At 37.1% G+C, this 23,357-nt stretch overlaps 1 protein-coding gene across 34 annotated transcripts in view; it reads left to right on the top strand.

Moving 5' to 3' along the window:
• RBFOX1 (RNA binding fox-1 homolog 1) overlaps window positions 1-23,357 on the top strand; it is a 597,988-nt gene that overhangs the window by 463,410 nt on the left and 111,221 nt on the right. For 33 of the 34 annotated variants that reach the window (XM_071760499.1, XM_071760502.1, XM_071760505.1 and 30 more), the window contains one exon: window positions 22,703-22,945. The exons of the other annotated variant lie outside the window; for it this stretch is intronic. In XM_071760499.1, coding sequence (XP_071616600.1) covers window positions 22,703-22,945 — 243 coding nt within the window. The remainder of the gene's footprint in view (window positions 1-22,702; window positions 22,946-23,357) is intronic. 34 annotated transcript variants of the gene reach the window in all.

Here is a 23,357-nt window from a genome sequence, read left to right as displayed (position 1 = left end):
AGCTGCCTGGGATTTCCAAGCTGCTCTCACCTTATTAAGGTGGCAGCAGCTACATGCAAGTCAAGTTTGCAGGGGCTTGTTTTAATTCTTCTGGCCTCTGCCTGAGACCAATCCATACTGGGGTTTGTGTGTGGGAATTAGAGCAGGACTGCAAGGATCACCTGTCTTTTCCAAGGAAAGAAAGATCAGAAAAAGATCAGACTTGGAAATGAATCTGTACTTCAGCTGCTGACAACCTGAGTGGGTACAGCTCAGGCTTAGCAGGTGCTAAATGGACCAGGGCACAAGAGATTTCTGGAAAAAGTGATGGAACTGTGTGAATTTCTTTCTTGCTGTGTCCTTCATATACTAAATGCCTACCACTTGTTTTTTTTTTTTTCCTTAGTTATTAAAAAAAAAAAAAATTATTTTCTATTTTAGAAATATCAAACATGTATTCTGTCCACATCAAAATATTGAGCTTTGCAAACTGAATTGCAGGGAGAATTTTTTGGGAATTCAGAGCAGCTGAGGATCTTTCCCTGAATGTTTAAATCTGTGATGCCTGTGGCAGAAAGCCAGAACAGTCACAACAAAGTGGTTCTGATGAAGTGACTGAGTCTTACAAAAAAAAAAACAAAACACTGGAAACACACTATGAGTAACATAACATATTAGTATTTGTTATTTGAAGCAGCTTTAATCATAAGCTTATCATTTTAAGATTAAAAAAAAAGCTTAGTGGTTGATCCAATCTTTGAGTAATTTATTCTGGTAGATTTAAACAGATCATGCTTGAAAATACAACATTAGTGAAAAGCATCTGGAAAAAGGACACAAAGTACCCTAAGTGGTTAATACTTGTCCTATAATATAGGCACTAAAAAAATAGTTTATTAAGAAATAAGTTCAAATTCTATTTGCTGTATCAATGTGGAATTGATACAGTTGTAAAAAGTCCTGCTGGGTGGTGGGGTTTATTTGTTTTAATTTTGTTTGGGTTTATTTTCTTTTTTTTTGGGGGGGGGGAGGGGTTGGGTTCTTTTTCTTGTTTTTTGGGGGTTTTTGCTTGGTTTTTGGTTGGGGGGGTTTTGTTGGTTTTTGGGTTTTGTTTTGTTTTGGGTTTTATTTGTTTTGCTTTTTGCTTGTTTTTTTTTTTCTTTTTTTCTATTTTTTCTTTTTTTTTCTTTCTTTTTTCTTTTCTTTTTTCTTCTTCTTCTCTTTTTTTTATAATTAAATGTCAGAAGAAATACAGATTTGCTTGGTTGTTGTTGTTCTTGCCTGACATAGTTTATCAGTAGCATGTGCATTCTTGGAAGTGAGAGAGACTGAGTAACTCTTCTAAAATTGCTTTGTAATATTTTCTCTGTCTGCTTTTCATAGTCCAAAAGTAGAAGATGATCTGATGTGATACTTTCACTTTAAAAACCAACAAATGGACTTTTGTGAATTAAACTTTCTCTTTAAATTATGTGACTGAGTTGAATAAAGCAATGACATCTTAACCTATGGATTTTGCCTGTAGGAATAACCTATGGATTTTTTTTAGAAATGATGTTTTTAGTTATTTCTCACCAAACACTAATTTTTTTCTGGAAAGAGAAACTCTGGAAGAATTCCTGTTCAGCATTTTGGCACTTTCTATTTTACCTGAAGCTGTGTGAATCAGTTGGTGAAAACTGTGATTTTTCTCTCTTACAGAATTACTTCTTGGGAATCACCTGTGTGTTCCTGAATGTCAGTTGTAAAGGTTTTTAGATTCATTTAATTTGCATTTAGCTGCAAATTAGTTTGTGCCATTAACTAATACCTTTTTTGCTTTCTCAGGAAAAGCCACTGTTCGTTTCTGTACTGAGTAATGTAGACTTGTGTCAAAAATTACTCCTAAGCCTAGTAGTAATTAAGTTGTAATTAAGTAGTTGTAATTAAGTAGTAATTAAGAACAACAGGACTACACCCTTACTCTTCCTCACAATATTTGTATGGGCCTTGGGTGCACATTTATAACAAATGCCAACTCATTGCTATTGTGGATGCTGTTCCAGCAGATAATTTCAAGGTAAAACTTTGAATTTCTGCAAGAAAAGTGGCCAGATTTCCCCTGAAGGATTTATAACAAATAGGTTTAAACTTTTATCTTAGATCTAGGAAAATTCTCTTTCACAACATCCTGCTTTCCAGCTGGATGGAAAGGTGAAGGAAGTTTTCTCTTTGAGGAAGGAGCTTTCAGTGTTTTATTTGCATAAAAAGGCAGGCAGGTTGGATTTTTAGCCAGACACAGCAGTCATGTTGTCAAGCAATTGTAGCAGCTAAATGCAGTGCCTCTTACAGACTCATGTTTTCTTTTACCTAAGCCTATTTTAGACTTAAAACCCATAGAGAAACCTTTTGCTTTTATTTTTACATGCCTTTTGTGTGCCATTGAAGTTCTTGCAGGTGGATCAGGGGATGCTGCTGTTGTACATGTCTTGCATTTGTGAAGAAAACCTTTTCCTTATCAGTTTGCAGTCAGCTGGACTAAGCAGTAGTTCTTAGTGCCACTGACTTAATGTTAAATTGAAATCCATTATCTGGCTCAACAATTAAATGACTTCTCCACTAAACCTCTGTGTTAATGACTGGGGAATGAAATAAAATAAAATGATCAGGACTGGCAGCTCGAGTTCACTTGGTAAACATCCAGATGGGCTGAAGTGCTGTGATCTCTGTTTCCAGCAGAGCTGGGGGAAAGGTGTGCAGGTTCTTTATCTGGATCATGGGAAAGTCCTGGTTTAAGTTTCTGATAAAGAAGTTTGAAGTTTTGCTGAGTTTTTTTCACAGGATCTTATATAAGGGAGTGTTCTGGCACTTAAAGGGTTGTGTGATTATGCTGACCCTGGATGTTGGATTGCTCAGCACAGAGCAAAAAAGTCTTTAAAACCTTGAGCTTAATCTGGAAAATGACATCTGACCACACTTTTGAGGGGTTTTCCCCTTGTAGAAAGGTAGAATTGGTTTGTGGCTGCTTTTGGGGTTTTTTTTGTCATTGTTCTCATTTTAAAATTTTATTTCTTTTGACCTGGCTGGGAATTTTTTGTGTGATAATAAATAGTCTAGGTTGGTCACTTCTTCAAACACTTGAATATTTTTTTTTTCTTCAGTTTCTTTTATCTTCCCAGTCAGTTAGACTGAACTGACTAAACATATATGATAGAGATGACCACTTGTTTATCATAGAAATGTGTAAGATCTGGCATATTTCATTCCCCTGCTTTTTCCATTATATTTTATTTTTACATCATGGTAACTGTAAATAACAATCTACTTACATCCTTTTATGTAAAATTAAGTTGAATTTAATTTTTATGTAATAATGACATAGCAAATACATATGAGAGTTTTCAGATTGTAGGGAACTGATTGCTAACAGAAAACAAAGGTTTGGATTATGGTTTACTTTAGTGACATCCTTTGTAGATGCAGTTAATTGCAAATATTACTTTAGCATATAATAATTAGGAGAAGGGAATATTTTTATATATTAGAATGGCATAGAATTTGCAGCTGTGTCTGAAATACAAATTTTACCAGAGGAATTACCAAAAATATAGAAAAATTTGAAAGATGGGGACCTGTAAGCTGAGATCCTTGAAGGGTCTAAGTTTCAACTGTCTTCCAGGAGTTAGTCCTACAAGTCCAATTAATTGTTTTCCAGGGGAAATCCATGGATCTGTTTCAAGTCTAACAGAAAAAAGAAAAACAACCACCCCTGTTCATACTGATTTTTTGTACTTGTGCTATATGGCCTGAGTTAGGCCAGAGGAAAAAACCAAGAAATACAGCATTTCCTGTTGTTAATTTTTAAAAAAAAAAGAAGTATATGGTAGTAGAGTTTTGTACAGATTGTTTCATGGAGTGCTTCAAAATGCTTGGAAAATCTGTTTTTTGGCATCTGTAGAGTAATTTTTTTGCAGGCTGATAATCTCACCTTGATTTTAACCAGGAACTTATTCTCTCCCAGTTTGGCAAGGGACTGGATGAGCACATTTGCAGTGAGCAATGGATAAAAGACAAGATACCATGCACATGAAATTGTCCCAGATTCCCTTCAGGTTTACATTTTTCCTTCAGTTTTCTCTTCTGTAGAGTTATTAACAAAAAACTTCACTATATTTAGAATGCTAATGGCAGTCAAGTCACATGAAAAGAGGGATCTATTATTAAGTTGACAGAATGGCAGTGGCAGATTTCAGTTATAGCTCCTTCTGCATATCATTAGCTGGGAAAATCACATGCAGATTTTTTTCAACATTGAGCAAAATTCCATTTCTCCTTGATTTTTGCTGTGTTAAACCTAGGACAGAATAAGAAATTATTCTTGGGTGCAGTGTTGTATGCACAAAAATTGCAGTGCTTGAAGCCAATTTTTACTTCATGAGTGGTTTATACCTCCATTTTTCCCTTAGAAATAATCTTTGCCTAAATTAGTGAAACCTGGGTGAGGTTTTTCTGCATTTAAAAGAGATTTCCCACATTTCTGGGTTTGATTGTCGGATTTTTCAGTGTGCTTGTCCAAACCCTTCCCACATGCCAGGATGGAAATGAGGCCCTCCCACATACTGAATATTCTGCACAGAAATCATGAAATGCCTAAGGAGCCTTTTTTTTAATTTTTTTCCTTTTAACAAACAGAGTCCTACAAAAATATTCTAAAGAAAGTACAGTTCTGCCCACCAGCTGAGGAGAATGCAGAGGCACCTTTCAGGTATATTCTTATATAAGATTATAGGAAGAAATGAAACAAAAATGGCAAATTTTTGATGCTGGTTTAGAATATTGCAGGCAAATTGCAGGAAAATTGAAATGGAAAATAAACTGTTTACAGGGGAGATTATAAAGTTTGGGGGCTTGAGATGATAGATTAATATAAAAATACACACGCATCACAAATAATTTTCTAAAAAAAATCACACATACAAAAGCCAAAGATTCAGTTCTAATATCATAGCTTAAATATTTTTAAAATCTTCCATGTTCCATTGCAGTTTAAACTACAGTAGTGGCATTAAAAGCTGGATTATTTCACTTACGTGGTGTGTTCTCTGTATATTGTGTTCTTGTTAGTCAAAATGGATTAAAAATTACTGAGAGTTTTCTGTTTGATTCTTCATAGTTCAGTGATTGGTTTCCATATGTTGAAATAAGTAACTATTTAAAGCCATCTGTTTCCTCTGGAATTAGCAGTATTTTTCATTAGTGTTAAGCATTTAACTGATACTTAAAAAATAAATTTAGGCTGAATTTGAATTTATCTTTTATGAGTTCATATACTCTAAGTAGCTTTATGGTTTGCTCATTATTCATGTAATGCTATGTCCTACATAGGAAAAACATTAGGTCTTTTTATTGTTAATATTTGAGGGGTTTTTTGCTTTGTGAAATCACTTCAGTTGTTAAAAATAATTGTCAGGCACAGAACTGAACAAGATATTCTCACCCTCGTTGGCTCTTAGCAATGGATAGGGCCCTATTCAGGTCTGGGTAAAGGAAAATTTATCTCATAAATGAGCTGACTAAACCCCAAATTTATATTTTTATTTTACCATGGCTGGAGATGAGGAAAACTGTGACTTTGTCACTTGAATCAGAAGGTTTGCTCTGCTCCTTGTGCTGTGCTCATGACACTGCTGTTTCACTAAGTTTTTTGTGTTCCTGATGTCATTCCTGGGAAGGCTGCAAAATCCTGAGTCAGGTCACTTGGCAGTCAAGTGCAGGAGAAAAATGCTTTTCAGTGATGTTGTATTGCTTTCAATTGCAAATGTCTTTTTATTTGCTTCAGGTTTTTTTTTTCTTTCTTTCTTTATTTTCCGTTTCATATTGTTTCTAATCCTGCCGTTGCACCCTCTCTGTTAGAATCTAAGATTTATATTTCTTTGACTGTTTAATGTTTTCTTTCATCCCCTTCATAAATAGTAATGAGTAGCTTATGTATATCCAGGGAACTAAGGCAAAAAAGCCCTGGAGTATGCCAAGTCTGAAAAATTTTAAATGAGTGTATCAAATGCTAGAAGAAGAGGAATTAAGGCTCTTATCAGCTAACCATAAGCCAAGAATCTTTTAAATTCTAACAATGGTTTGTTAGATACAGCTCAAATCTAGCTTTACTTCTGCAAGACAATGCCAGGTTCAAAGGAAAAGGTTCCAGCTTAATGGTAACTACTTAACATGGGATTGTAAATCCACAGAAAGGCAAATCTTAGTTCCAGGGTGTAGGTCATCTCTGTTAGGGGAAATCCCACACTTTTTAAAGAATGTTTTTATTTTTTTTATTTTTTTTTTTCCCATTTCTAATTAGATTCAGCACTCAGATTCCCTGCAACAGGGAGATGTCTAATGGTAATGCAGCACTTGAGGTGGTATTTAATTAAAGTGGTGATAGGAAAATCCTGAGCAGGGCTGAGCTGCTCTTGCATTGCTCAGTGTCCCCTTGTGATTGTGACCCATGAGCTGATTTCTCTCTCCAGCTTCATTTGCACCATGTGGTGATGCCCACAGGCAGAGGTGTTTCTGGCTGAGAGCTCAGCATCAGTACAAGCTCATGTGTTAAATGCAGTGGAGGGGGGGGGGGAAAGCTCTTAAGCAACCTATTAACTGGTTTATGGTGGGCAATATGACTCCCCATGTAAATGTGAGTGCTTATCTTGGTCTATTTTACCTTGAAAATATTCCCCCACCCACTGTCTTACACTTTCCTTCTTCTGTTTCTCTGGTTCTGTTGAAATGATCATGCCAGGGAGTGGTTGTTGTGAGGGAAGGGTATGGAGTTTTCTTTCATTCTGAGAGGTAAAATAAATTCATCAGGACTTCCTTAAAAAATAGGTGCATCCCTTATCGCTGTAATTCCTTGGAATTCTGACTCCAACCTGATCCTCTCATGGCAGAGCAGTTTCCTGCTTGGAACAGAGGAGTTTTTGGTGGGACTCTTCCTGTGCTGTCAGTCTTCATTGCCATTGCAAAGTTTGGGAATTAAAGTTTGCTTTAATTTCATTCCACAGGGAGGATTTTTTTGCAGTAGGAAGGGCTGTGGAAATCAGAGGAGACTGGGTGGATTAGGGTACCTGTCCTGGAAGCCATTTCAAATAGAGTACAACATCTCAATCTCCTAAAGGAAGCATAATTACATTTTTATATGACATCCATAGCATGAAGTGTAGTTAAACACTCTTAACTTCCATATCTTTTATTTTTCAGAGCTGATACATATCTAAAACACAATTTAAAAGTAATTTTTTTCACATTTACATCGGATAATCCAATGTAGTGCAGATGTGCAAATCTTGATGATGTTATCTGTACCCTTTGTGCTGTTTTACCTCTTGCCTCTCTGTAAGCTCAGGGATAGATTTGGTTTAACTGTGACTTTCTCTTTGCCATTTCTCTTCTGTCTTATTAGTGAACAGAGAGCTCTGACAGGCTCTGAGACAGGTTTTAGATCAAAGCATTATTTAACTTCAAGAGAATGGAAAAAAATAGTTTAAATCTGTGTTAAATAACAAACCATCTTCTTTTTGTATTTGTATAGCCTAAAGGGCTACTGTCCCTTCTGTTGAGATTTACATCTTCCAGTCACCACTCAGGTCAAGTATTTATTATTTTTATTTTTATTTTTATGTTTTTATTTTCTTTTTATTTATTCTTTCTCCTGGTTCAAGTGAAAGTGTGGTTTTAAGCTAGCCAAGGCTATTTGTTTTTTTGAGTTCACAAGTGGGAATCTTTTCCAAATCAGTTGTCTCAGCTGATATTTGAAAATAAATAATTGCATAAAAATGTCTTTATTATGTGTTTCCCTGATTACTACTGGTGAAGAGATATTCCTGAGTCATTGTTGCTCACCTTGTTGCAGTGACCATGGTGCTTTAAGAACCTCTCAGTCTCACAGCACTCTGATTGAAGCAGAAAAAATATATTATTTGTCCAGGCTCCATTTAATTCATCTGCATTTACTGAACCATTTTGGGGGTCCAAAAAGCCAAACCAGATGATATTTCACATGCATGTAAGGAATTCCCAAATTTCCTCTGAGCTTGCAGATCATTATTTCAGTGCTGATAATCTGACTGCAAAGTGCAGTGTAGTCAGGCAAACAGTACCCATCCCAAAATTTAATTTAACATTAATTAATTTAATTTAAATTTCAGGAACTAGGTTACACTTATTGCACTATATGCTTCTGCTTTGCTCTTCTTGCTCAGTTGAGTAGCTTACACTTAAAATCCTCTAAGTTTTCTGCAAAAGCACTGATATTTGAAACAAAAAAAAAAAAACAAAAAAAAAAAAAAAACAAAAAAAAAACAAAACAAAACAAAACAAAAAAAAAAAAAAAAAAAAAAACAAAAAAAAAAGTTGAGCATCCCAGCATTGTGGAACATAATTATCTCTTAAAAATAAAATGCAGCCTTGTGCAGTGAGTGTGGATTGCCCTGCTACTTCCAAATAACTGCAGTGATTTGCTATTTGCTGTAATATACAAAAAGTTTGGATAAATTTGAATATAAAGTTTAGGATTCTACTGAAATTCTAAGGGATTCAAGGGGAAGGGACTTGCTTGTTGGAGATGAAGCTCTGGCTGTCTGGATTTATGAAGTTCATTTCTTGAAACATCTGAAACTCCTCTTTCACTTCCATGATCACCAAGAAAATGTTGCAGTGTCTGTAGAGAAGAGGCAGCTGTGTTTGTCAGAGCTGATCCTGAATAATGAGGTTTCCCAGGAGGTTGAAGCTTCATGCATGAAGTACAGTGAGTTCAAGATAATAATTTATGAATATTGTTCTCTCTTCTAATACTCCTTTTCCGAGATCTATTTTAATGACAGTTAACTGCATTAGCTGGGTTGAGTAGACTGGAAGGAATAAATAGCAATATACATATAATATCCTCACCCACTTCTGGTTATTTTTAACTTGATGGCAGATACTTTTTTGTGCTCCTGAAAGCATATGGAAAAGCTAGTTTGGGGTTTTTTGGGATTGCAGTTAATGTGCAGCTGAGTATTTAATGGTATCTACCTGGTAAATGCAGTTTTAGAGGGTTTTGTTGAGGCTGAATGAATTATTCCTTTCTAGTTGTGACATAATTTGTATTTCAGTACTCAGTATTATTTGTAGCTGAACCACACGTGATTCCTAAATAAAGCTTGACTGAAGTTATTCTCAAAAACCCACAGAAATTATTTGAAAAATTTGCAGACAAATCAGAGAACTTTAAGAACTGCAAGTTCCAGGATTGATGGGGATTTGTCTGCACCAGAAAGTTGCAGTGCTTAAGGGAAAGCTTCTGCACAGACTGTTAGATGCTCTGCTTTCAATTTTTGGCTTGGATTTTTTTTTTTTAGCTTTTTTTTTTAATTTGCCTTTTTGCTCTGTTTAATTCTATTTTAAAAATTCTTTTTACCTAGGGCAGTGGTAAGTTGTCCACCATTTAGCTGGACAGTTTGGGTCAGTGCAGAGTTTATAATGGCTTGCTGGTTTATTTATTTTTAGATTTTATTTTAAGCCAGATGTTGCAATGATGTTGCTCTATCAGATTCATTAAGTGCAAGATGTTAGCCAACAAATTCCAGTCAAAACTATGCTTTTAAATTTATATTTATGTGAGAAGGGGAAGCAAAATATTTGAAACTGTTCAAGCCCAAGACATAGAGAAATCAGTATTTAAGTTCAGGGTATCTTCACCCTCACTTTTCTGCATAGAGCAAGAGAGACTTTTATAATATGTATGGTTTATATTGTTTTCATTTCTATTCTCTTTTAAATTAGAAATAATTTATATCTTAATTTGCTTCTGAAGTGTTTCAGAGGTCTTGAATAAAAGCTATTTAACTGCTGTTCAGTCTAGGCTACTAAAATGAAATAAATAATAATTTGGAAAAATTATTTAATAATCCTTAATAGTAACCAATGTTTTCAGATCATTTTACTGTGCTTCATAGCTCCCCATTGCATTTAGTTCTTAGTTTGATGCTGGGCAGTTACATGTGTCTCTGTGTGTGTGTACATGTCACTGAAATAGAATTTGGTGTGCATTGCATTTCTTAAATAATGCTCTGAGCTCTTCCAGACCCTTTTATTGAGGATTTGAACCTTCTTTTTCAGCTTTTGTTGATTTAAATTAACTCACTGCTTTTTTTTGGTTGTTGGTGGGTTTTTTTTCTTCTGCTATTCTTTGGACCTGTAGGCAGTGGAAATATTAATGGTTGTATAATTTAAGAATCAATTTAAATTGTTGAATCTTTTTGGTATTACATGAAGTTGATTGATAAGCAGTGAACCCTTTGTGGTTATTTATATAAGGTGGTTAATATATTTACCACTTCCTCAAGATGAACAAATGGGGAGTGCCATAGATATGTTCAGTTCTAAACTACCTTTTCAGCCTCCAAATCCTGGACTGACTTGCTGCAGTGGTAGGTGGAATAACTGGGACCAAGCAAACAAATTCTCTAAATTCTGCTAGTCCTGTAGCCTCAGCTTTCTGCTGGGTTTTGCAGGTAGGTGTAGAAAAAGGATGCAGAAAAATAATGAGGATATAAAGATGCCTGAAGGAGGCAGAGGGAGGTTTAGGAGATAAGAAAAATAAAGCAGAGCTCAGTGAGAAAAGAGGAGAATTCACTGGGAGGCTTGGCAGAATAAACCCAGTACATTTGTAGAGGTAAAGTTCTGTCTTTTAGCTCCTTGGTTTGTGTCTTCTGAGGTGGGTTGAGTCTCCATGCTTGACATATGTGCCACTTAAGAGTTGCAGTTACTTTCCCAGAATAAAATGAATGTTTCCCCATTTTTGTTGTTGCATTTAGTCTCTGGGAGCTGAAAACTGATTTCTTGCTGACAGATTAGATAGCCACCATTTTTCCTAGGTTTTCAGATAAGCCATTAAACAAATGCACAAAAAGCATATTCTCTATAAATCTTAAGTGTCTGGTTTGCTCTGCTCATTTTTGAAACACAGTCCAGTCCTTCACATACCTGATTCTGCTAAGGCTGAAAAAAAATCAGTAGGCATTAGTGAGCTCATAAATTATTGTTCCCTTGCAAATGCTCTTAACTAGTGGAAAGTAGGTGGTGTTGCTTGACTCTCAAGTAAATTAGAAATGCTCTCCTACCTCTTGCTGCTGCTTCAAGGAAAAAGTCTTTGCTTTTACACAGGCAGACTTCAAAAGAGTAATTGACAGTAGACATTAGATTGTAACTGAGTTGAGGCTTGCTAGGTGTGCATTAAAAAGACAATGGAATAGATTACTTGGAGGGTATAATACATATCAAAATTGTTCCATACAGACATCAGAATATTAAATAGAAGGAAAAGGCTTCATAAAGCCTCACATAATCCCTCTTGGCATGGGTATATGAGTAGGTATTCAGGTCTTTTTCTTTAAGTATGCTGATATGATTAAATTGAACTTGACACAAGTGATGTACTGTACCATGTGATTGTAATATTTAAAAGAAAAACCACTTTTCTGATTGAATACATCTAGCTATCAATTTCTGTGTAGCAGGATCTAATCTGAATTTCTTTTTGCAGAATGCTAACACATTTGCTGTGTCCTCTGTCTCACTGGGTGCACACTCAGCAAGTACTGAAGGGGTTCAATATTTTTTCAATATCTTATTTAATCTTGTGTTCTGGTAGAAAAGACAGCCTGTTCAGGTCATGTGAATTAAAGCAGTTTTCAGGCTACAATTCTCCTCTCCCAAAATACTCTGTGTAGATGCTTATTTTCACTGGCTCTAGAATTTGGATGTCTTGGCTGTTACAGATGCTGCACTGTATAAACACAAATGGTTTTGGATGGGGTTGCTTTAAATAAGTTGTATGCTTCTGGTAAATATGCCAAAGTTTTTCTCCAGGCTGTTTCAATTGTGGAAATACCTTTCCTTCAACCAGCCCTCCCTTCCTTACATATAGAGGCACAAAAAACCATCAACTGGGAAAGATCATTTGTGCCCAGTCCCATAATCTGTGTTGGTTTATTTTACTGTTTTTTTTCAAGATGTGGTTTTTAAGCTTGCCAGAGTTTAGCACCTATGACAAGTGGCAGAGGCCAGCTTTCCAGCAAGATTTACTGTTGTATAGAATTCCCTTTTGGGTTGGAAGGGAATTGGCAACCTGTTCTAGTGTCTCACCAGCCTCACAGTGAAGAATTTCTTCCTAAAGTCTAACCAAATCCACCTCCTTCCATTTTAAGCCCCTCATCCTATTGCTCTTGTCCCAAGTCCCTCCCCAGCTTTCCTGGAGCCCCTTCAGGCACTGGAAGGTGCTCTAAGGGCTCCCCAGAACCTTTTCTTTTCCAGGCTGAACACCCCCAAAACTCTCAGCCTGGCTCCAGAGCAGAGGGACTCAAGGTTTCTGATCAACTTCATGTCCCTCCTCTGAATTCTCTCCAGCAGATGGGCATCCTTCTTGTGTTGGGGGCTTCAGAACAGGGGCTTCTCACAAGAGCATCTTCCATCTTGTGAAGAAAGGATAGTAAAAAAAAAAAAAAAAAAAAAAGAATTTTTAGAGATGATGTTCAGGGAGAAGCAATATAGCTCTGCAGATTTAAGAGCAGTTTTAGTCCCTGTCATATGGATGAGGAAATAAAAATCTAAAGACAAAGTGCCCGTTCCTTCCACGGTTATAAAAGCTTTCAAGAGATTTAACAAAGTAGAACTTGTCATCCAGTACAGTCAGCAAAAGTCTTTCCAGTGCTATTGGAACCCCTGAAGGATTTTATTCAGTTTCTTTAGACCTGCAGGTTCCTTGTAGCCCTGTCCTGATAAATGTTTGTCTATTTTCAGGCAGTTCTGTCATTCAGCAGTGTTTAGAAATTTATTTTGCATTGCATAGGCAAATCTTATTGCCATTTTTATCTCACTGGTGAGAAGAGCTTTACCTTCCTTTAGTGGCTTGGTTTATTAACAACAAATATTTTTGGAGTAAACAGTTACTTGTTAATGCAGCATCTTAACATAATAAATATTAACTGATGTATACAAATGATCACAGCTAAGCAAGCAAAGTGTAGCTGAGGCAGGAAGCCAGTCTGTCTGTTCCTTGTGTTACTCACTTGATAGTCATTTTAATTTTAGAAGTAAATAACATTGGAGATCACATTCCATAATTTCATTGCGGTGTCAAAGAAATGGATGCTGCTGGAACTAATATTAAACAAGATGGCATTGCTGGGATAGTTGGTCATTGCAGCTCTGGTGATGTATGGTCCATCAGAAATAACAGGATTATAGAAATGATAAAGTTAAACTGAGAAGGGGAAGTGGACGTTGAAAGAAATGGCAAAAAAAAAAAAAAAAAAAAGAGCAGAATGGTGAATTTCTTACCTATAAAATTATATTCAGCTCTGTTGGGATATCTTCATTTTACAGAGAAGTTTATGGGCCTGCAGATCACAGTTCCTGTCTCTTGGAACTGATAAGTATGATCTGGGCATGTGAATTCATCAATATTACAGAATCACAGAATGGTTGGGTTGGAAGAGACCTCCAAGCTCATCTAGTCCAATCTTTGACCAACACCAACAGTCAATTCCTAAACCCTTAAGGACTTAAGGACCAGCTCCAAATGCCTTTTAAATGCCTCAATGGGTGGGGACTCCACCTCTGTCCTGGGCCATCCCAGTGCCTGACAACCCTCTCAGTGAAAAAATATTCCCTACCATCCAGCCTAATCCTACTTCATTATAATATCATGACTTTTGCATCACAACTTTGTATCCTCCCTGCATCAACATTTTCCTTTAACTTTCTTTGGCAATATGCAGAGCTGCTGTATAGAATCCCTTTGTATCACCCTTAATGTCTTCACTAGTCTTAATTCTAGCTAGACTGGACAATAAAACCTCCAGATTTTGTCCTCCAGTACCTTGACCAATGTTTTTATTTTGTACTCCTCTTGTTGCCAAGCCTTGATTCCATTCCTTGTACATTCTCTGTCTTGTGTCTTTTTTTCATTGAGAAACTTTCTGCTTAGCCATGTTAGGCCTTCTCCTAGGGATCTTGCTTCTGCATGGGTGGTTTGCTTCTAGCTGCTGAAATTTTCTTTACTCAGTCACAGGTGCCTTGAACAGAACCTCAGAGATTCTGAACCATTCCCTGCATAAGCTGAAGTCTCTTTTCCTGTAGACATTTTCTAACTCTGCTCCTCATCTTCCTTCTCTACTTCCAAATTCCCAACCTCAGTCGTGTCTTTTTGGAGCTGACCACATAAATGAAACTCTTAAATGTGCCTGCTTATAACAAAGGAAATGAAAACTACCCTACTAATTAATTTGGGGCATTTTTACAGTAGTCATTATTGCTTAACCTGGCTATAACTTGCTTAACAAGTCAACTTACAAAGCAGTCCTGTAACCTGGATATTTGCAAGCAAATAGCTGAGGAGGTTTGATCTTCAGTCAGCATTGTTTGAGACAAATTACAACATTATATTCTCATTTCTCTTACTAGCTGCCCATATTCCTTGTTTTATTTCAGCTGAGTCAAGTAATGGTGCTTCAGTTGTGATGTTGAAACTTGGGCCTGTTTCACACATAACAGATAAATTGTGGTTGTTATGTTACAGCCCCAGAAAGGATTCAGCATTGGGTATTAGGAGGAGAAATCTCTCCTTTTTTTTTTTTTTTTTTCTGAAGCTAAATCACAGCTCATCAACAAAAGATCATGGCCCTGGTTAAAAGAGATTGTTCAAAAGATTCACTTGAAAGGGATGGCCTGGCTGTGCTCAAAAAGCTGCTGCTGCTGCCCTGTCTTTTTGTGGAACTTTGCTCTCTGGGACTCTGCAGCTTTGTTTTACTCCAGCTCTGAATACCTGGGGTGCAGTTAACTGCAGTGGGGCTCTTGGGAAGCATCAAAAGTCTGCCAGGCTGACCCATGAAAACACTGTGCCTGGTTGCAGCTCTGTTTCCTTGGTTCTCTTCCTCTGATGCTTGGAATACACATCATTCAGGCTGCCAACTGGATTTTTTTAAAAATAAAATCACACGAAAAATAACGACCTAGGTAGAGACGAAGCTGTGATGTGGGTTCCCCAGTAAAAGTGACTTTCAAACATGCTGTCTCTGCATGGGACCTCAGGTTTGCCACTTTCTGTTGCTAAAAAAGCTGGGGAATACATGGCTACATTTTGTGACATCATCTCCTGAGCAATTCAGTAAGGGGGGGGCTGGAGTTCATTGCAACTTAGATGTTGAGTTCTACTTAAAGTGAATTATTTTAGTGCTGTTACAAGCATTTCTCAGCTTTGTGGAATTTATCTGCTGAAAAACATAGACCTGCAGTTGGATTTGATAGCTGTTAGTTCCTCTGTGCAGACATCTTTTGCTGTGGTCAATCCTTGGCCAAGAATATGGTATTTAGAAAAGTTATTTTGACTGAAATTCTGGGAATATGCTTGTGTGAGTGTTAAAAGGTAGGAAAAGTCTCAGTGGGGTGTAGAAGAAAGGCTTACAAAGCATAATGCAGGGCTGTGTAAAGACCAGACACATTTCCTTTAATTTACCTCTTGGTCTGTGTTGTCTTCATTCTTGTAAAGTGAAAACTGAAGATTATTAAGAGGTGGTTTCTGAAGAAAAAAGCTTTTAAGTCAATATAGCATAGTTTATGGCTGTTGCATTGTCTTCTTTCTCCAACTCACATTGATTGTTTCTTTGGTGTATTAACCTCTCACTTCTCTTGTCACAAGTGCTTGTGAACTGATTTGGGAACTGATCCAGCTTTTAAAATCCCAAATCTTCAATCAGTATTGAAGTAAAAAAAAAACAAACTGGCTTGTGCAACCACTTTCCTAGACACAAAAATAATAAAATGCACATATTAGCTTTACTGGAATTCAGCTGTAGAAGGTGGCAGTGATTTTCAATAAATTAATACATGGAATAAAAATTTGCAGATATAATTAGAAAGTAGTTTTATTTTAAAGGTGATGCAGAAAGTAGAGAAAAATACTTCTTGGTGTAGTTTACATGTATTTACCTTGCTTGTGAAACTCATCTTGCATGCACCATAGTGACTGCCACTTTCATACTGCTTTGGCTGTGGATTAAAACCCTTTATGTATATTTTTCTAAGAAAGCATTGCAGAACTGTCTCAAAGAATGGAGATATGTATTGTTTCTTGAGGAGAGAAAGCAGACTAGAAGTTGGAGCTAGTCTCTCTCTTGTCAGTAAATCCTTTTTGGGGAAAGTAATCAGAAAGGATGAAAGTATAAAATCCATTTTGAAGCTATTCTGCTGCTGTTGAAACCATATGGAATCACAAAAAAATTTTGATTGGAAAGGAGCCTCAGAAGCCATCTAATCCCAACATCCTTTTTAAATCAAGGGTCATTACACAGATTAGATTGCTCAGGGGCTTATCCACTTGAGTTTCAGAAGTCTCCAAGATGCCACAGCCTCTCTAAGCAGTGTGTTCCTGTGTTTAACTCTCCTGATCTTCACTATTTTATTCTTTGTTGCCAATCAGAATTTTTTTCCTGCAATTTTGCCTGCTGCTTATTGCTCTTTCACTCTGTACCTCTGAGAAAGGTCTGGCTCTGGCTCTGCAAGTGTCCATGAAGTTGGAGGAGATGCATTTAAGTTTTATCTGCTAGAGCTCTCATCTGCAGGCTGCACTTCCCCACCTCCCCTGACCTCTCTGAGCAACCCTCTGCTCAACTCTCCAGTTTGCAAATACATCTCCTGTCCTGGGAGACTCCAGGCAGGACAAAGTGTTCCAGATTCTGGCCCTCAAATGCCGTGCAGGGAGCACTGATCTCTCTTGCCTCAACCCCCTGACTATCATTATGCTAATGCAGCCCACTCTGCAATTAATTAGTCTTGATTGCCTCCAAAGCAGATGCTGATTCACACCTCACTCACTGGTCACCAGGACTCTGATCCTTTTCTGCCAGGACCAGTCCATCACTGGTACCAGTTCATGGGTATTTCTGCCCCAGGAGCAGGACTTGAATCAGGTTTTTGTCAGCCCGTATCTCTAGCTTCATAAGACCCCAGCAAAAGAAAGGAAAAAGGAAAGGAAAAGAAAAAGGAAAGGAGAAAGGAAAAAGGAAAAGATAAAGGAAAGGAGAGGAAAAAGGAAAAGAAAAAGGAAAGGAGAGGAAAAAGGAAAAGAAAAAGGAAAGGAGAGGAAAAAGGAAAAGAAAAAGGAAAGGAGAGGAAAGGAAAAGAAAAAGGAAAGGAAAAAGCAAAAGAAAAAGGAAAAGAAAAGGAAAAAGGAAAAGAAAAAGGAAAGGAAAAAGGAAAAGAAAAAGGAAAGGAAAAAGGAAAAGAAAAAGGAAAGGAAAAAGGAAAAGAAAAAGGAAAGGAAACAGGAAAAGAAAAAGGAAAGGAAGAAGGAAAGGGGAAGGGAGAGGAAAGGAAAAGAAAAAGGAAAGGAAAGAAGGAAAGGAAAGGAAAGGAAAGGAAAGGAAAGGAAAAGGAAAGGAAAGGAAAGGAAAGGAAAGGAAAGGAAAGGAAAGGAAAGGAAAGGAAAGGAAAGGAAAGGAAAGGAAAGGAAAGGAAAGGAAAGGAAAGGAAAGGAAAGGAAAAAACAGGTGGTAATGTGTAAGCAAAATGTAGCAAAAAATATGTAGCAGTAGCAAGAAGACAGTCTTTTACTGGAATATGTTATGTGAACAGGGCAAAAAGTGAACATTTCTCTGTAATGGGAGTAAAAAGATGGCACTTTCTTGCTAAGGTGATAGCAAAATTCTCTTTTGCTTTCTTGCTGTTACTTTCTCCCTGTATGCTCTCTAAAAACATAAATATATAATGCATGACCTTTCTTATTTTTGAGTATACCCTTCTTCTTTGGAACAAGGTAGTTTTAAAAATTAAATCTGAATTTGGCTCTGTGCTGAACCTTCCAAAAAAGAGAGGTGGCAGGAGAATTCATTCTCTAAGATTGCAGAAACAAATGATCTGAGTCAAGTGGCCTGGTCAGCTAATTAAGCTACAACAGAGAAATCTCCCAGAGTCAGTCAGTTGTGATTATTGGTCCAGTGTGGTTGGATGTCTGATTCCTTCTGTAAAATTTGAAGTGGCTGCTTTTATTATCATTAATTGGGGAGTGCCAGAAACAAATCTGGAAGAATTACTCTGCTGCTTTAAAGGAATCCAATGTATTTCAGTTTAATGATGAGTTAAATGGCTGTTTATCTCCTGTTCTGCCCTCTTCTTAGGATCTGAACGTTTGTAAGAATAATTTGTAAGAATAATTCCCAGGTTACACATCTGCCCTGTCTCTGAATGGCTGTATGAAGTCCATGACAGAGCTGGCAATAAATGGGTTTTTTGGGGTTGTCTGTATCTTCTTAGGTTCTGTTGTTTGCTCTATTAGGTGACTTAGTTAGCAGTTTGGTCATTACAAAAATACTTCCAGAGTATCTAGGAAAATTCCTTTAATAGTGAAGCATGAAGCTGCTTAAAGTGCCTCACAGAGCTGAATCTTGGAAACATTTCTTAAATATTTCTCCTGCTAAGCAAGAGGGATGCCACAAAATGAAACAAAAAAGGAAATGATAATTCATTTATATGGAAGGATAAAATACCTGTGATCTAAAACAGGCTCCTTCAGTAAGGGTGGCTTCCTTGTGGACTTCAGCAGTTTTAAAAGAGAAATCTTATTGCTATTAACTCCATCACAGCAATTAATGGCACAGAAATGCACATATGTTACTACAGCCATCAAAAAGCCAAAACCCTGGCAGTTTAAGGGGTTTTGCAACTTCTAATGCAGCTGCCTTAATGTCAGAAATGTTCAGCTTCTGGCAAGTCACACAGTAGCATTTCTAATGTTTTTTAAAGAGCTATTATCATAGCCAAGCTGGGTTTTTTGGGTTTTTTTTTTTTTTTCTTCTGTGTGTAATCATCTGCTCAGTGGTGCAATCTGGAAGTAGGAGCAGGAGCCAGGGGAGTGGCCTGCTGTGATTGATGGGCAGAGGCCCCACAGACTGGAAAAGTCCCATCTGGGTTAGGTTTTGGGAGCAGGCAGATGTTGAGAGGGAGGTCAGGAAGCCTTGCTTTAGCTCCCCCTCTTTCAACACCCCTGTGATCCCCTCTCCTGCACACACCCCAGTGCTCCCAACACCCTCATCCATAATTGATGCTTGCTTTGGGCAGATGCTGTATGGCCTGGGACTAGAGCAGCTGCTAAAGTTTATGGAGAATAAAGGCAGCAAGATGGTCCAGCAGGTATTTTCACTTTTATTTTCACTTGAAACTCTTGATTTTAGTCAAACCAGGGCAATCCTTATAACCAGCTCCATCACTGCATGTTTCTTCTAATAGATGTTTTGTTGCTTAAGTTTGGGAGAGGGTGAAGTTCAGCAGTGATTATTTGTCTCTGCTGGGCTTGATGTATGGAACTGAGCTCTTCTTATAACCAGCAGGTTTACAGAATAATGTTGCATTTTTCCTCTTTGTTCCTGTGCCCTAAGGATATGATGCAGTTGGGCTCATTTAATTACAGGCTGAGAGGCTTGCTGGAAATGGAGTCTTTCTTGCCAAAGAAACAAAACCCACCAAACAGAAAATAAGAGGAAAACAATGAACTGCTAGCTAGACTTGAAAATGCAGGCAAGCATTTCACTGAATAAATTTTTATGCTGCAAATGAGTTTTTAAAAAGGAGCACTGCATAGGGAATGTTTTCTTAGCTCTGCCTTTTGTGTACAAACATTACCAGCTTCCTTTATTAGCTTTGACACTTCCTGCATTTCTTAATTATGAAATCCTTTTAGAGCTGAAGATGCCAAAAAAAGCATATTGAGAGATCTGAGATACTGGGAGCATTTTAAATTCTAAGTTTTTCTTCTCTTGAAGCAATATATATGGAACAGAAGCAAGTCAGCTTACCTACATCATTGGATTGCTTTCTTTTTTTCTTCTTTAGAGCTCAACATTTAACCAGAAAGCAAGAAATTTCATTCTATACACTGCCACGTAAAGCATATTTTTCACTTGAAATGTGGTTTTCATTAAAACTCAGGCCAGAACATTTAGCAGAGCCTGACTGTCTGCCATCCTTTGTTCTTTCTCTTGCCAACAACTACTTTATTAAAAACCATGCACAAAGTGAGCATTAAGGGGTCATTTAATCTTAAAGATACTTGGAACTGAGTCCAAAGGGACAACTTGTATTTAGCTTCTCATGCCTGATATTACTGTTGTATTAAGTGATGTCTGTGTTCTGTCTTCTGGGGTTTTAAGATTACTCTAATCCCTGAGTTCATAGGCTAATTCAGGATCAATATATCCCTGTTGCTTTTAGGGCCATTTCATATTTTAACTCAATGCATGACATCTATTATTTCCCTTAGCTATTTCAGTTCACTGTGTTTTAAAGGAAAAAAAATAAGAGGGGCATTTTAGGTGATTATATTTCTAGAATTTCTGGTTCTTGAAAAGCTGCCCAGGTGTATTTATCTGACTGTTGTGCAGTTTGGGGTTTCTGTAGCCACATGGATACACAGCTAAGGTGTGTCAGTTCCCACTGAATTGGTTTTTATTTGAATTTAAATGCTACACAAAAAGCTTGATACCCATGTAAGCAAAGAACATGTCTGTGCATACATGTTTTATACTATATTGCAATATTTTTTCTGTGGGATTAAGTGTGAATAATGAATTCATACTAATTTTAAATGCTACATTAAGCACTGATTTTAAGAGAGGAACAACTCAGATTGATTGTCACTATCATTTTAAACTTATAGCCTACAGTAGATTGTGCAAGTATAATTTAATTAATTTTTTTTTTCCCCAAAAGCAATTTAATGAATGCTCAGTGCCTAAACTGATAATCTTGAAGGCCAGCTTTCTACTTTCAGCATGCTGGAGGTTTTTTTTCTTTGCATAGTGGCAAGACTGTAAATCCCTGAGCATGTAGAAGTTATGTATTAAAAAAAAAAAAAAAAAAAAAAAAAAAAAGAGAGAGAGAGAGACAAAAAACAACCCCCTGACCCTTTGTTGGTTATTTATTTATGGGGTCTTGGTTTGAAATAAATGATCCAGACCTCAGGTGTAATGGGAGAGGTAGAAGAGTCTCAGCAGTGTGAAGATGCTGGACTTGCCAGTGCAGTTTGTCATTTTATGATAAACTTTAAAAGTGAATCATATGGAGCTGCTAGTGAAAATATAACCTTAAAATGATTGTAGATACGTGTAAATGAAACTTACTGACTTAACCCTGTGAAAGCAGGGTTATGCTATGACACTGTTTTCAGTTTGAAGATGAATGAATGATGCAATACAAGGTACTTGATCAGGGCTTTACACTAAAATAGAAGCAAAGATTAAATTAGGGAGGGGCTGATTGCTGATATAAAGTTTTAATTTTTTAGGGCACACTGAATGCCTCTTACAAAACCTTAATTTTCCCTTCTCAGCCTGGCAGGTAGCAAGGCTTCTGCATGTGCTGTGATTTTGCAATTTCTCAAAAGCTCTTGAATTTAGAACCAGTTCATGTTCCAGAACTGATGTCTGAATTAGTTGAAATTTTCTGGGAATGTCCTAAAATACAAAGTGCAAAAGGATGTCTTTTATTAACCCAGCTTATTTTAAAACTAGTAAATCTTTGGGTGCTGACAAGCACAATAAGCAACAGTCCTGCAATAGTTCTGTGCAGCTACTCGTACATGTTCTGATGGGAGAATGACAGAGTATTTTAAAAACTAATTAAAGTTTTACTCAAGTAGTCATTTTTACTTTCCTTGATATTTAGAGGGATGATTTTATCTTATAAATCAGCCCATCTGAGTTTGGGGTTGTCCCTGTAAGAATGGCCTCTAATGCTGTGTCATCTGTAGCATCATCTTTGGGACATCTTCTGTTTAGGTTCTAAAAGACTCTTCTGTACATTTCCTCCCTTAGAATTATTACTGATTGTTATGAGCAGAGCATTTAGTCAGAAGTAGCTAACTGATAAATTAATTTACTTCTCTGCCCTTTATTATATCAAACAGAGATATGGATTTATCTATGAAGAGATGAGGGAATTTATTTTTGACTGTATAGGCTTATTGTAACTATTGTCTTAATATTGAAAGCCTTTACAGTTTTTAATTTTCTTAACAGCCTGTACCATAATGTTTTATGTTACTTTAAGATTTTAAACTCATGCATTTTGAGATTTGAATCTTTGATATTTTGATTGGCTATAACTTTTTTTAATTGGCAGCATGCAGTTGCTCCATACCACGTGCCTCGAACTATTCCTGAATATCTCACAGAGCATTATATCATATAAATATTTTGAGTTTATGGTCGTGTTAACAGAATGCACCCAAATCCTGCTCTGTGTGTGTGTGTGTGTTGCATTTATTGTGTTCTGCAAAGGGAAAATCAGAACTGATCACAGACCCCGGGCTCACCTTCTCAGAGCTCTGGATTGGCAGGTGTATGGACCACACTGAGCTCTGTTCTGTTTGAGCTGTGATTTCCCTGGCCATTCCTGGTTAGATAGTAGCCTACAATTATCCAGAGAACAGCAGATTTGTCTCATTATAAGATTTCCCAGAGTTGGAAAAGTGCAATCTTAGCAGAATTCTGTCACTGCTTTCTGTCTTAACGTGTGCGGAATCCTCGCCTGTTTTATCTCATGCCACGTTTCTTCTCCTGTTTTTTTTTTTTTTTTCTTTTCATTTGGTTTCCTTTGGTTTTTTTGTGGTTTTGGTTTTGTTTTTTTTTTTTTTTTTTCCTGCTTTGCTTTTTTCCAGGGTAATCAGGAAGCTCCAGCCCCTCCTGACACCATGGCCCAGCCTTATGCCTCAGCCCAGTTTGCTCCAGCTCAGAACGGTATCCCTGCAGAATACCCAGCCCCACATCCTCATCCAGCTCCAGACTACACAGCCCAAAGCACTGTTCCAGAGCACACCTTAACCATGTACCCTCCTGCTCAGACACACTCTGAACAGAGTGCACCTGACACAAATGCACAAACTGTCTCCGGCACAGCCACAGTAAGTCAAGGTTTCAGCTCTTTGTGTCTGCTTCCACCTGGATTTATTGGTAATATTTACACTTAGGTTACACTCACTGGTTTTGCACTTGGTTTGGGTCAGGATTGCTCACTATTTCAAGGCTGAAATTCTGTCAAAAGTTTAGTCTTGAGCTTGGAGACTAATTTTGCTGCTTTAGGAGCTTCTTAGTAAGTGTGGGAGCTTTGTGGAATCTGTTAGTTCCATTTTTACAGTGTTAGGTGAAATGATTAATTGCAAGCCCAGTAATCATATGATAAAGTTGGACTAAGTTCAGTATGGAAAAACATTGAAAAAGACTTAGTAATCAGTGATTTGGAAACAAAAAAGCAACCCAAAACCTCAATAATTTTGTTATTTTTAAGGAACTCTGTATTTTTGACACTTCGGAGCA

This window comes from Heliangelus exortis, chromosome 17 (genome assembly GCF_036169615.1).
Source record: "Heliangelus exortis chromosome 17, bHelExo1.hap1, whole genome shotgun sequence".
NCBI classification, from domain to species: domain Eukaryota; kingdom Metazoa; phylum Chordata; class Aves; order Apodiformes; family Trochilidae; genus Heliangelus; species Heliangelus exortis.
This window is presented reverse-complemented; position numbering and strand designations above follow the sequence as displayed.